This window comes from Sesamum indicum, linkage group LG9, assembly GCF_026168435.1.
Source record: "Sesamum indicum cultivar Baizhima isolate 11 linkage group LG9, ASM2616843v1, whole genome shotgun sequence".
In the NCBI taxonomy this organism is placed as follows: Eukaryota; Viridiplantae; Streptophyta; class Magnoliopsida; order Lamiales; family Pedaliaceae; genus Sesamum; species Sesamum indicum.
The window spans coordinates 4,489,901-4,505,417 of record NC_142665.1 but is presented as its reverse complement, the minus strand read 5'-3'; the positions used below and the strand labels follow the sequence as shown (position 1 = coordinate 4,505,417).

Here is a 15,517-nt window from a genome sequence, read left to right as displayed (position 1 = left end):
GGTAAATCCAAATCCACAAAGGTCAACAGAATCTTAGGTAGAACAAAGGGTTATAGTACTAGAGCGTACGTCACTAGTGGTTGCACACTCCGTCGGTGCTGCAGCAGCATTATGTTCTTGCGGGCAATAGAAAGCGCGTTTCCGAAACAAGCATTACTTTTATAACTTCTACTACCGAGAGAGTGTTATCTGCAGTAGTTGTCAATTGTGGGAGTATTTAATGCTCCCTCGTGCTCTCCAGCTCCCCACACACCTGTCGGTTACTCTATCTCCACCCCACCCCCCAAAAAAAAAAAAAAGAAAATCATTCAAGCCCATTATTTATTTATCATAGCAATAATATATACTTTGAAAAAATAATATTAATAATATTGCCCCATATTTCCATGTTTTTTATATAATTGGGATGTGGGTCACCACTTTTCATTATGATAAGTATATTTTTGCTTTTCATAGAGATATTATTCTCCAACATTTTCATAATATTTGGATGTAATTAGACACAAATAAATACTTTGTATCTACTAAGATCTTATATTAAATTATTTTATATAATTTAGGTATCGAGGGCTTTTGTCCTGACAGGAACAATCAATTGTTTTTTAGTCAGATGATTGTAGATTCGATTCCCTTTATCTATGTGAGGATCATATTGATAGGTAATTTGTAAATACTCTTATAAGTGTCTCGTAATAATGATTTATAAGAAACTTCTAACATTACCCTTATTCGGATCACCCGAAATTTTCATGGATGTTACCAAAATGCGCCTAAATTCTTAGTATGTGCAATTTTTTTCATATGATTAATATATGAACATCATTTAAGTTCTGGAGTTATGAATTCAAATTAGAGTACTAATGTAAATGTCTATGTATTTTGACAACTGAGATTATTCTGAAATACTGATCTACAATTGCCCGTGATCGCTTATCTTTCTTTAAAAAAATAAATAAATAATAACTTAATTTCATTTAAAAAATTTGCTAATTTTAATTTATGGGAAACTAAAATAATTGAGGGGTGGGGTGTGGGGGGGGGGGGGGTGATATATAAAGTCTAAAAGCTATGTAACATTGAAACAAGACAGCGTCGGCTTTGAATGTAATAGTTTCCCTTTTGTGGGTGTTGGAAAGGTGATGTGAATGGTCCGATTTTGATGAAATCTTTGACTTTGCATACCAAATATTCATTTACTTTTAGTTCTCTACATCTTTTATCATAATTTCGTATTATATTTTGATATTATATTAACGTGTGCTTATTTTTTCAAAATTAAAGATATAAATAAATTATATTAAAAATACGATACCAATATGTAATATGAATATGTGATAAAAGATCGTTTACCGTTTATATTATAAGATATTAAAATTTATTTTTAAAATAAACTCTTAAATATTTAAATAAAATAATACGATTGAGCTTATAAAACATATCGATAATGAGAAGTTTCTAAATTATAAACTTTTAAAGGGCGTTGCGTAAAAATTCATTTATTATCGAATTTTCAAATGGGATTAAATGCAATTAATTCATTTTTATATTGTAAGTTAATTTTCATAAATAATTTATAAAAACACTTTTAAATAATTAATAAGCTCATTTAACTCATCTCTAAATAATAAAATACCATTATTAATTTAAATAAAGAACTGCATCAACAATCTCAAAATTATATAGTCATTTTAAAATTGATGGAAGCACATGTTAAATCATAAGAATAGAGAGGTTAATATCCTTAATCAGTTTATGAGAGAGTATAATTAAATTGAGAAAATTTTAAGTAAATAAATAAAAATTATTACTACTTTTAGAGTAAACTACAACGGCATTTCTTGATATTTAGTGTAACTATGAATACTCCCTCGTCGTTTGAAAAAAATACCAATGCCCCTTGATTTTAACGTCGTCTAATAACTAGTTCAATCCGTTAGATTTTCGTCCATTTTTTTTGCGTCGAACTGACCAAAATGTCTTTAAGAATTATAATTTTATTTATTTTTAAATTTTTTATTTTTTTATGGACTAAGTGGATAATTTTAAAAATTTTTCACCCATCAGGTTCGATTTTTTTTATAAATTTTTTATTTAAAAAAATACTGTAAGAGCAAAATTGATAATTTCATACTTCCATGCAAGAATTATATAATTTCATCAAAATATCAGGAGGGTAATTGAAATTTTTAAAATAATGAAAAATTATTCGTAATTATGGCAAACTTTATGAAATATTATTATAATTTTTTTTATTTTTTTAAATTAAAAAAATGTAATATTGAGAAGTCCCCCAACGTGAATATCCGCAAGCTTTAGTTGTCTTTGGTCTGTCCTATAAATTAATAATAAATGGAGGCAGAAAACATGGCGCAATTTGACGAGAACACGTGGACCGTATGTATGATGTATGTATTAATGGATGAGAGATCTGTACGGCTGCCATCGTATTCGTACTCCATTTTATGTACTGTGGGGGGGCGCAGATCTGATAAATCAATCCGACAGTTGGATGTGACCTTGTGTTCATATACTGTCTCTCCCTCTTCTTACTCTTTCTATTGAGATGTGATCCGCTGTGCATTCGCGCATCACACAATCCCAATTTTTATTTGAGGATATTTACTAAAATATTAATATTAAATTATTTTGCATCTTATCACTGTAAATTTTTAAAGGGATAATTATACTTTTCTTTTTCGAAATTTAATGTAATTATATTTAAATTTTTTGTAATTTAAAAAATTAAATCTAGCATTCTTAAAATTTGTTTGCGTCTAACAAATAAGTCCTCACGTTAGTCAAAATTCACTGAATTTGCAGATATTAACACAAAAAACTAAATAAAAATTGATATTTATTCTTGATTGACTGATTATTGATCTATTGCAGGTCAAATAATTTTTTTCGAACTATAACCATTATAACTGTGAACATATACCTCCCTACATACATTAACAAGCGAAGATGTATGAGGGTAATTTGATCATAAAAAGATTGATTTAACCCGCAATAAGTTAATAATAAGTCAATTAGGATTGATATAGATTTTTTTCTGATATTTTTTTTATTAATATTAGCAAATTCAATGAATTTTGACTAATGTAGGGACTTATTTACTGGACGAAAGCAAACATCATGAGTATTAGATGTATTTCCCAAACCACATGGGATCTATATATAATTATACTAAACCTCAATAGAAGAAAATGTAATTATCCAATATTTAAATTAGATAGTGATTTAACGTCGTATTGAAACTCGACCAAATGGGGGTTTTGGTTTCGAATTTATTGTCATTCATTTATTAAAATATATATACATATATATTGTACGTGCATATTTTGACATGATGAGATATGTTATTAACATTAAATAATTCAATTTTTATAGTATTGTATGTGTTCGGTCGAAGCCACATGATATTGTTCTAAAAAAGCACTGTATAAAACATATGATGTCTTAAAATTTATAAGCCGCGTAAATTCTTTACCTGCTACCAAATTGAGATGAGAGAATAGTGTCCAATAAATGATGTATGAGTTATTTCACCACCTATTGGGACCCATGATATAGGTGTTGATTCCTATGTGATCAGTTATTAGTTCTTGAAGACAATGAATCGTCTATAGAAACCTCATTCATCACACATAGAGTAGAGACAATCCATAATTTTCTGTGCCAGACTCGGGTGCCACCGATACTTTTTCATTTTTGCAAGCAAAAAGAAAATAATTTTTTTTCGGTAAATGTAATTTTCATAAATAGAAAAAGATATAGAACAACAATCATGAATCAAGTAGTGTTTCTTTCGACAGGCCAAGGATACACCACAATAAAAGAAAAGAAAATTACAATTTAGCACTTTAAACCCCCCCCCCCCCAATAAGTACATATTGGGGGTGTGGGTGTGGTGGGGGTTTGGTGAGGTTGGGGTACGCGTTTACAAGTCTCAGAGAAAGCAGCTCCATGCCATGTGGTTATGCGTAAAAAGGCAATAAAATGATTATTTTTTCACGACCTTTTCTTCACATTCAACTTCTTTTTTAAATCACACACAACCACACTTGTACATTATGTATTAAAGGAAATCATACTCTCCTTATTCTAAATTTGGTGTAATTATACATAAATTTTTTGTGATTTAGAAAATTACATGTAATAATTTGAAGTTTGCTTCTATCTAGCAAATAGGTCCCTTCATTAGTAAAAATTCACCAAATTCACTAATGGAGGGACTTATTTATTAGATGTAAGTAAACTTTAGGGATATTAGATATAATTTCTCAAACTACATGAGATTTATATGTAATTACATCAAAATTTAGAGGAATAGAGTGCAATTATCCCTAAATTAAGTATATAAAACACAGATTTTCTATTCCTTAGTTCTCTCTCTCTCTCTCTATATATATACATATATATATATATATTTGTTGTTGCTATTGTTGTTTGATTTTGCTAATTAATAGAGATATTCAAAAAGTCAATTTCTCTCATTGTGCACAAATTAATAATCCTGAAAAATAAAAAAAGATTAAAACAACACTTAATATAATATATATTTATAAATAATATTCTATTTTCTAAAGTAATTTTTTTTTCATAAGTATCTTATCACTTAAAAATAGTATTTGAATTTTTTTAAAAATATATAAAAGCCAGCATACATAGTATTAATAGCATTTTTGTTTTTATTTAAAACTTCCATTTAAATTAAAATAGATTATTAAAAAAATTATGGTGAATATTTGAAGAAGTTCATTATTTTCCAGTTACTTATTTTATTTTTTCAGTGTTCACAAGTGCCAAAAACATATAATTATTAAAAAAAAATATTATTTATTTAATTGATCTTCAAAAATATTTTACTACTATATGTAGTTTGGTTTGGGGGAAATATATATTTTTTTCTATATTATTTAGGTCTATAAAGCTGGCAACCATATATAATTTGTTACAACAATTAATTTTATTTAATGAAAAATATTATTAATTAATAGATGACATATGTGTGTAGGAGTGCCACCACACACAAACTTTGAATGTTGACATTTGTATTATTAATATAAGATGTGAATATCTCCACTATGATTATTTTAATTTCTTTCTTTTTCTTTTTTTTTATGTAAATATATATATTTTTAATAAATGTGACACTTTAATTAAAAAGAATATTATGTATGTATGTAACACTTTGGACATGGATAGGCTGCCTTTTGTTTTTATTACCTCATCACACCCCTTTCTTTATGGGATTATATGTGGTTAGGTCAACTTGTGGGTCACTTTTGAGCAATACTTGGAAGTTTCAATGCCTTTTGGAACTACTTACATACATTGTATGTATATTATATGTATAGCCCAATACTGTGTTGGCTCGACTGGTAAGAACGGATCATTTTCAGTCCGATGGTTGTGAGTTTGATTCCCTCTTTTAATGTGAGGGTTGTGTTGGTGGGTAATCTGTAAGTATCTCTGTAAGGGATTTATGGTTTTCAAGACATGCCCTCTTTTAATGTAAGGGTTGTGTTGGTGGGTAATCTGTAAGTATCTCTGTAAGGGATTTATGATTTTCAAAACATGCCCGTATCGATGATCAGAGAAACACTTATCCAAATCTTTTACTAATATATATGTGTGTGTGTGTAAGGTTTTAATTTAGTGTATGATTATTGAAGGAGGGGTAGGGCAAGCAATGGAAATTAATCTTCACCAACTTACAAACATATCTACTTGACCTAACATAAGCAAGTATGCAAACTAAGTCAATGGGATTTGGTGGCCAAGACTTCACAATAAACCTTGATTAGGGTTAATCAAAAGGGAATCGAGCGTCTGGATTACGTCAGCGACAACGATACCGTTTTAGTGTTTATGTTAGCAATGACAGTATCATTCTAACACGTCAATTTTATTTATTTTTTTTTATAAATTAAGATTGAATCAAAATATTGAATATACTTTAATTTTGAATTGACCAAGTATATATAATTTCATAAGTCTACAGTAAATTAATTTTTGTTGATAGCAGAATTTATGTTTTTAAAAAAATCACCAAAGTGTGTATATATTATGAAATTGGAAATAATATTATGGGTCAATAAAAATAATTAACTATAATCAAAATGAAAAAAAGGGACTTGATTGAGAAAATAGACAAAATGGTGGGGAGGAAAATGAATATAGTGAAAGATGTAAGAAGTACCTCGTCCTTCAAAAAGTCTATTCCACGTGCTCCTCTCTCTGCCCTGCACCACCCCCCATCCCCGTCTCCCCCTACGCCCACCCCATTATTTGTACAGCTCCGTCTCCTCCATATGTATATATATACACATAAACACAAGCAATCGATGGAAGGAAGGTACATTACGTTTTCGAGTCTCCAAATCAGAAAACTATACAGAGAAACAAAGAAGAGAACACAGAAAAAGACAGAGTATTTGCTCTTTGTTGAATTGTATTCTTCTCATACATATTCCATTCCTGTGGACAGCGACCCAATCTCTCTGTATCCTAAGATTTCTCCATTCCCAACAATCTTGTGCAATCAGGTAAAAGATTTTACCTTTCTCTGTGCCTTTTTCGTTTCTCGACGTTTTTCAAGAAATTCTTGTTCTATCCCTCCGTGGTTTATGATTGTGTTTGAATTCCCATCTTTCCGCGTTTGTAGATAGTTTCTTAGATTTGAACAGTTGAATCAATGGATTGGAGTCATATGACAAGTGGGTTTTCATTGTGGGTGTATAATTTTGGTTCTCTTGGCATTCTTATTTTGTGCGTGTTATTACTTTCAAATTTTGTGTGTATTGCTTGATTGGTGTGTTTATGTTATCTGAAATTTTGCGAGAATCTTTTCTATAGTTTGATGGGTGTCTGAAAAAATGTGAATGAGAGAGAGAGAGAGAGTTTAAATCAATTCTTGGTTTTTTAATATGTTATTCTGCATTACAACATTTTTCTGTTTATTCTACTGCGATGTGTTTGTCTTATTTACCATAACTAGAATAATCTACTACTGTTCTTGATTTTGCTTGTGTTCCATCGGATTCAAGTTTAGTATAGTGATACATCTATGATATGGTTTCATGTGAATTTGAAGTCTTATACATAGTACTTGTTTTGACAGAGTTGTTTCTTTACTGAAATCCAGGTCTCATAGACTGTTCCCATCCATTTCAATATTGCATGGGGGTATCTTGTTCATGTCCGCTCGCAGTTTACTGTGATTTAGAGAACGGTTTTGAATCGGTTGTTGTAAAGTCGATCGACCTAGGTGATGGAGCGCATAATAAGCCTGTTCTATCCATTAGCAAAGATTCTGAGCCTAAGAGTTTGCAGTCATTAGGTTCTGGAAAATTGTCAGTTGAAAGATCTGTTAGGTTCAGAGCAAGAAAAACTCAAACCATGAGATTTACTGAAGTTCCAGCTGAAGATAAGTATAAGCGCCAAGAATCCTTTGGCCCATTGCCTAGATCAGGTAGCTCGATGGAGACACCTCCCGAGTCTCCGGTTTTGGATCCGTGCAGCCCCAAGCATGAGGCTGCTATAAAGCTGCAGAAGGTGTACAAAAGCTTCCGGACTAGGAGAAAGCTAGCAGATTGCGCTGTTCTTATTGAGCAGAGTTGGTGGAAGTTATTAGACTTTGCAGAGCTAAAGCATAGTTCAATTTCCTTTTTTGACATTGAGAAACACGAGACAGCCATTTCGCGCTGGTCAAGAGCGAGAACAAGGGCTGCGAAGGTGAATTTTGATCTAACCATTCGTCATTTTCATTTTTTTCCAAAGAATCTGGTCACTAAATGAGAATTTGCCGTGTATTATTGCAGGTAGGTAAAGGGTTATCGAAGAATGGCAAAGCTCAGAAACTTGCTTTGCAACATTGGCTGGAAGCTGTAAGTATTTCTCTTTTCCTCTTTTTAACTTTCTTTAAGTATCTCTTTAGTAATCAGGGGCAAATACTGATTTTATAAATTGTTGTTGAGCAGATCGATCCACGACATCGTTATGGGCACAATCTACATTTCTATTACGTGAAATGGTTGAGTTCTCAAAGCAAAGAACCCTTCTTCTACTGGTAATCATCTCTAATATCTGTAAAATGTTTAGATAGACTTGAAGAACTTTTCCATCATTGTTGACTTTTCTTGTTGCACGGTGTTAACAAAATGGTTATGGTTGTGCAGGCTAGATATAGGAGAAGGAAAAGAGGTCAATCTTATAGAGAAGTGCCCTCGCTCAAAGCTTCAACAGCAGTGCATCAAGTATCTTGGTCCGGTGCGTTCTTATTGTCCATCTTTTGATAGCTCACAGTTTTAAAAGAATGAATTTTTGACTATACGGATAGAACCTACATACTGATAGGTTCTTGATTTTACGCTTGCAGATGGAGAGAAAAGCTTATGAAGTTGCAGTAGAGAATGGGAAGCTCTTCTACAGAGAAACTGGGGAGCTTTTGGACACCACTAAGGAACCAAAGGGTTGTAAGTGGATTTTTGTCCTCAGCACTTCTAGGACATTATATGTAGGGAAGAAAAAGAAGGGCTCATTTCAGCACTCTAGTTTCTTGGCTGGTGGAGCTACATTGGCTGCTGGGAGGATTGTAGCTGAAAAGGGTGTCTTAAAGGTATCTTTTCGCTGGAAACTCATATGATTTATGTTACTTTGCCTGATAATGTTAAACGTTAGCTCAATCATGAGGAATGCTTGCTTGGATTTTGACAGGCGGTCTGGCCTCACAGTGGTCATTATCGGCCAACACCCGAAAATTTTCAGGACTTCATATCATTTCTCAGGGAAAACAATGTGGATCTCGCTGATGTTAAGGTAGACAGAGAAGCAACCTTAGTTTCTTGTTTATATTACGGCTCTCAGAAACTTGTGTCCTCAATAATTTAATCTCATTGTCTCCAGCTTGATTCCACTGATGATGAAGAAGAATCATCTGCCGGAAAGCATGTGAGGAACAACTCGTCTGAAGATGACTTGATGGCAAAAGCTCACCTCATGATGGAAGAAATCGATATCGAAGACTCGAGTTCCAAGATGGTTAATTCAGTAGAAGATGAGAATCCTGCTGCATTCAAGGTGGCTGAGTCACCAGCATCAGACGTCTTGAATAGAAAATTGTCGACTCTTCAGATTCCGAGTAAGGACAGCATATTAGAGAGGTTGAAGAGTGAAAACGAAATGGCCAAATCAACTACTGGAAGTTTCCTCCTAGAAACTTCACAAGAATCATTTTCTTTCAGTCCCGACAACAGCACTCAACAGAATAATGTGTCTGAAGAGCAAGATGAAACAAAAGACGAGACCATTTCAGAAGAATCCATTTTCCAAAGAATCAGTTCGCACAAAGGAATGAAGTCCTACCAATTGGGGAAGCAACTGTCGTGCAGGTGGAGCACTGGAGCTGGACCTAGAATCGGCTGCTTGAGAGACTATCCTTCCGGGCTCCAGTCTCATGCATTAGAGCAAGTAAATTTATCTCCAAGAAGTAAACGTCGGATAAGAGTTGAATTCTCGTCTCGGGCATCAACACCAACCGGCAGTATGCTCTCTCGTAGTAGCAGTCAGAGTCTTGGAGGCAGTTGTCACCTCTGAAGGGACTTGATAACTCCAGTTTTTCCGAAACCTGGGAAGCAGAGTTGATTCTTTAATTCATTCATTCTTTTTGTGAATAGAAAGAATGATAGCATAGAAATTCATCCATATTCTTTTCTATAGGAATTGTTAGAGTTTTTTGATTCAACAATCACTTTTTGTGAAAATTTTAAACTTTTGTGGGTTTTTTATGCCCTTGCAGTTCATAAAGGAAAGATTCATTTTTTCTTCTTCACTGCTGCTCTTCTGATTAGCTACATTGTGACTGACTGACTGCTGACAATTGTTGCCTTCATTTAAGATGGTCAGTCCAGACGGCGGTGTCTTGACATTGCTCTGAGTGTGGAGTCTGACTAATGTACACTTCAAACAAACACTTTACAGTGAGGGGTAATTTGGTAATTTCACATTGATGTATGTTGGAACATTATCCGGACAATGAAAAACCTCTGCACCCTTCCATGTCTGATTTTTCTTCTTGTTTCACCATACACTCCACAATCTGTTCTGCAATTTCCCAACAGACAGTTGTACATATAACCTGACTGAGTTAAGTCTGCATCGTTTTTTCGCGTTTCCAGTGTTGAATATGACTTGTTCAACCCTCTCGAACCAACATCCAAGATTCAGGGTCAGTTCCTTCATTGAGAAGCTGTTGGATTGTGGTTCTTATTTAAATTGGCTTGGTCTTGTACATCACCATAAGCAATTTGGACAAGTCTTGATTGAGACATTAACTAGTTTGAAAACAAATCTTTTCAAAGGTTTGATTCAACCACATCCTTTTACACGATCCATGTTGTAAGAGCGTGGAGTTTGACGAATGTCTTCAGCATGAGGTACGAGTTTTAGGAGCGAGTAATCATATACATTACATATATAACTAGAGAAAAACAATTACATATCTTCAAAATGTATACACATATATATATAATTCATTCATTAAATAATGCATGATTTGGAGAATTTTACAGTGAGGTGTGATGCTATGGAAATCCCAACCCAAGAAATGCAGAAAGTACAGACAAATGAAATCTAATCAAAGTTATTCTTATTCAGTTTGTTAAGTGATGTATAAGGGCAAGAGAACACAGAAAGAAAAGCAGTGTATTAATTTCAAGAAAATTAATAGCTGCAGTGTACCAGGTTGTAATGTCATGTCATGCAGATCCAAAAGTAAGGACAGTTACAAGTACACAGACATGTTTCAAACCAGAAACATAGAATCTGCAATAATATCACTACTATGCCTTAATTTCCAAAGGGATCTGATTTTAGCATGATTTGTTGTTATATAATTTGTCAATCATTGATCTATTCTTGGAGGGGGTGCATATTTTTTTGGGTAAGTGGGATCTCATGTTTGGGATGGAGAGACAAGAAATCCAATTTTGGGATATAGACAAATTTTCTTCTCACCCAAAAGTTTATACTACATTATATTATAACTCCAAACCTTTACTTTTGTTTAAAAATATAAGATGAAAAGAAAAATAGAAAAATAAAAATACGACTGGACCTTGTTGGTTTCAAAGTCCGAATAATAAGAAAGTGGGCCTCTTTGAGTAGCCCTATTGGGCCAATAGCATGATATAAAGCTTATAAACTATTTCTTTTTTCTAACCTTGCAGGTTCGAGAAACTAATCCAATTCAATAAACCAAGTCAGCATACAATACAGACGACACGTTACACAGGTTGTCAACACTTTATAACATGTCATACTAAATTATCTCCAACTAACTCTAAAAGATTCGGCTCGAATTAATTTTTTAGTATGTAAGTGCATTCCTAAATATGAGGGTAGACTAGGCAAAGGCTTGATCAAATTGTCATATTTTCGTCTAGATAAATTCAAATTTTAAGATTCTTTTTCTGTTATACGTGCAACCATCCGATGGCAGTGGATTCATCCCAACTGCCTTCTTTTCTTGCTCTATAAGTGCTTATAAATTGATGTATTGTGCAGTTCTTTTGGCAACATAAGGTATCACAATCATACTCTTATTCTCTCTCGATTTTTTAAACTAATTTTAGCATACTTTTTGCACTCCATATGAATTCTATTATGTTCACACTATTTACAACCATTATTCTCACTTTGATTCAAGTTTTTCATTTATTTCTTAAGTAAAATAGTTATTGATTTAAGTATCAAAGTGCTAACCTCTATTATCAATATTAGCCGTCCGATAATCTTAGAATTTTTATCAAAGTCCTCCGACCATTGTGGTGCTGTTGAATATCGACTCGCATCACTGGCTAAGACCCTTATAGCTAACTGGTACCAAGAATCAAAATAAAATCTTTGTAATTGTACTATACTCACCTCCAGCAAACATTTTAGTAAAAATGTGAACTTGTATTATAGGTGTAATAAAACTCAACTGTAATGATTAGACCACAATGATTGATAGTATATCTCACAAAATATATGCTAAAATATTTATTACAGTCCGAATAACACAAAATGAGATCCAAATTATTAATTGCGATTATTTTTAAATATTATTCTCAATTTTAATTTGTGGTGTTACAACTAAATGAGAGGTAAGTAGGATCCCTAATACATAAGCCCAAGTGATGCATTGGCATTGGGCACACACCCAATATTTTTGTGGCAATGAGTATATATTTCTTATTTTAGAAAAATAAGTGTAGACAATTATATAATCATTGGATATATTAAATATCAGCTGCATATGATCTATCAATTGGAACATGTTTGAACCATTAGAATTTAGACAGGAAATATGAAATGGTGTGAAGCATGTATATCATCTATCAAATTTCAATCATATTAATGTAATGTGATTCATAAAAAAAATAATTATTATATGCAGTGGATGTAAATTACTTTGTATAAGTATAAATAAAATATCATTAATAATGTTTATTATTTAATTTATTTAGTGAAGTAAAGATATATATATATATATATATATATATATATATGCTGACAATGGTGAGTGCTAGTAGCTGGACCCTCAGAGATTTAACAAGTTTAGCTTCAAACTGAAGACAATTCTTTGTTTGTAATAAAAATTAACAAAAATCTTTCTCAAATTTCTTATCTTTTGATGTCTGGATTGCTGTTTCTTTAAGTCAAATTAATAACATTCCAATTCTTGCAATAAAGGCCTTTCTACTCAATCTTAACTCTCTAATTTTCTCCCCTTCCTCTCTTCAGAGTTGGCACTGCAGTTCACTGAGTTTCACCTCAAGATCCAATCTTTAGCGACATTGATGTCTAAAGAATTGTGGGTCTCTCTCAGATCACTGGTAATTAAACCCTAAACCTATCTTTCTTTCTCCTCATCTGCAGTTCTGTTCCATTCTCTCTCCTCAAGCCCAAGAGGCCAAGATCCACACTTTTCTTGTTAACTTAGTCTCTGGGCAAAGAGGGGTCGTTTTCATACCATTGGTGAGTGCTTTGCTTTCACATCTGCTGAATTCTGCTGCTTCAGTTTCAATTTCAGAGCATGACTTGTTTTGCTTCTTGATTTGAAGGTTAACTGCGGATTTTAGTAGTTTTATGAGTGAAATTTGAGTGTGTTGGGAAATTCAGGGCTTTGGTTCAATGAAAGAATTGAATCCAACAGATCCCATTGGGCAAAACGTAATAAAGCTAATAAGCAATGTGTGTTTCTCAGTGTTTGTGTCCTCAGTCTTACTATTTACAGTCATTGCTATTACATATCAACCCCCTGATCCCTGGGAGTCTGCTAGAGCTCTAACTAAGGTTTTCATGGAGGTCGAGAATGCCACGTTTCAGACCGATACATCGGTCCTGAAAACCGGTGAGGATATTGGTATTACACCGGCGGCAAGTCCAGTGGGATCAGTGGCACCTATTACCGAATCTACGATAGAGAAGTCAGAGGAGGAGATCATGAAAAATGTGACATTGAAGTCAGGTTGTGGGGATTCGTCTGTGGTGAATTGTTCGGATCCTAGAGTTTTAATCGCGATCCAGAGGTTTAATCTGAGGACGTTTAAGGCGATTGCGTTCTTGGATTATCAAGCCCCGGTTAATGGATCAAAGCCGGATGAGTGTGATGTGTCCTGGAGGTTTAGGAACAAGAAAGAGAAGTCTTGGCGGAGGTATAGGGATTTCCGTCGGTTTAAGATGGGGTTCAAGGATGATTGTAGTTACAAGGTGGTCCGTCCGGGGCGTTGGCACTCGGGTTTAAATGCTCGTCGTCCAAGGAACAGAGTCAATGCCACTGGAAATGGTCCGAGAGCAAAAGTCGCTCCTCCCGTTCGAGATGATGAGATCAATGATACGATCCCAGTGTTGGGGTCGGACTCGGCTTTTAGGAAGGGGAAGTACTTGTACTACTCGAGAGGAGGTGATTATTGCAAAGGGATGAACCACTACCTTTGGAGCTTCTTGTGTGCTCTTGGTGAGGCCCGGTATTTGAACCGGACATTTGTAATGGATTTGAGCATCTGTATGGCGTCTACTTACACGAAGAGCAATAAGGACGAGGAAGGAAAAGATTTTAGGTTCTATTTTGATTTTGAGCATTTGAAAGAGGCTTCTTCAATCGTGGAGGAAGGTGAGTTTATCAGAGATTGGAAAAAATGGGATAAGACTCATAAGGCGAAAATTCCAGTTAGAAAGGTAGCAAGCTATAAGGTGACGCCGATGCAGCTAAGGAAAGATAAAAGCACAATTATATGGCGACAATTCGATGCTCCTGAGCCGGAAAACTATTGGTATAGGGTCTGTGAAGGTCCGGCTGCTAAATATATTGAGAGGCCATGGACAGCAGTTTGGAAGTCAAAGAGATTAATGAATATCGTATCAGAGATTAGTGGGAGCATGGACTGGGATTTCGACGCCATCCACGTTGTCCGGGGCACGAAAGCACTGAACAAGCAGCTGTGGCCGCATTTGGATGCCGACACGTCTCCAGAAGCCATTGTCGCTAAGCTTCAAGGAACGATAGCACCATGGAGGAACTTGTACATTGCCACAAACGAGCCCTTCTACAATTACTTTGATAAGCTCAGATCTCACTACAAAGTCCATTTGCTCGACGACTACAAGTACTTGTGGGGTAACACAAGTGAATGGTACAACGAGACGAGCCTTCTCAACGGAGGCCGTTCCGTTGAGTTTGATGGTTATATGAGAGTGGCGGTGGACACGGAGGTCCTCTATAGGTCGAAGAAACGGATCGAAACGTTCTATAACTTGACGAGCGATTGCAAGGATGGGATCAACACATGCTAAATCGATCAATATGGAATTTCTTTTGAATTCCCTATTCTTTTGTATGTTGATGTTGATTCTCATGTCACCTCTTGGCCTATTTACAGTAGTCTGTATTGGCATCCAATATGGAAACTTGTTCACAACTGTAACTGTGTTACTATATCTTATGCATTGTGTTACATACTATCTCTTCTTGGAAACTTACACCTCTTTTAGGGGAAACTGCATTTTTGGTCTTGTGTGGTAAAGCTCTTTTTCAACTTAATCTCATTCGTTATAAATTTTCGAATTGCATTCCATAAGTTTAAAATTTTCTTAATTTTAGTTCTCACATATATTTTTGGTTCGATAATTAATGGAGTCGTTAGTAGTTTCACATGCATTTTCATACTTTTTTCATTAATTATTTGACGAGAAATGCATATAAGACTAAAATTGAGAAAAAATTTTAATTTACGGGATGCAATATAAAAAATTATAGCAAATGGGACTAAGAAGGTGTTTAACTAAGTTTATAAGCTACGGAAAACATCTTATAAGATGTTAAGTGTTTGGCTAATTTTTTTTTTAAAAAGGCTTATAAGATCTCAAAATAAAATATTTGAATCTTATAAACTCTTTAAAAAAAAGTTAAATTTTCTAACCTTTTTTTAAAAATTTTATAAGCTACATAAAATTAATAGGTCATCAGACA

General features: G+C 33.8%; 2 protein-coding genes across 2 annotated transcripts; both read left to right on the top strand.

Moving 5' to 3' along the window:
• The first annotated feature begins 6,248 nt into the window (after window positions 1-6,248).
• On the top strand, window positions 6,249-9,835 carry LOC105170598 (calmodulin-binding family protein). The gene is made up of 8 exons (XM_011091427.3): window positions 6,249-6,551; window positions 7,151-7,740; window positions 7,827-7,892; window positions 7,986-8,074; window positions 8,184-8,274; window positions 8,384-8,623; window positions 8,722-8,823; window positions 8,911-9,835. Exons 2-8 carry the CDS (start codon window positions 7,186-7,188, stop codon window positions 9,598-9,600), a joined length of 1,833 nt encoding a protein of 610 aa, XP_011089729.1. The 5' UTR covers window positions 6,249-6,551; window positions 7,151-7,185; the 3' UTR covers window positions 9,601-9,835.
• A 2,789-nt stretch (window positions 9,836-12,624) lies between these two features.
• Window positions 12,625-15,023, top strand: LOC105170597 (uncharacterized). Its single transcript, XM_011091426.3, has one exon. It carries the CDS (start codon window positions 13,180-13,182, stop codon window positions 14,839-14,841), a length of 1,662 nt encoding a protein of 553 aa, XP_011089728.1. The 5' UTR covers window positions 12,625-13,179; the 3' UTR covers window positions 14,842-15,023.
• The last annotated feature ends 494 nt before the right edge of the window (window positions 15,024-15,517 follow it).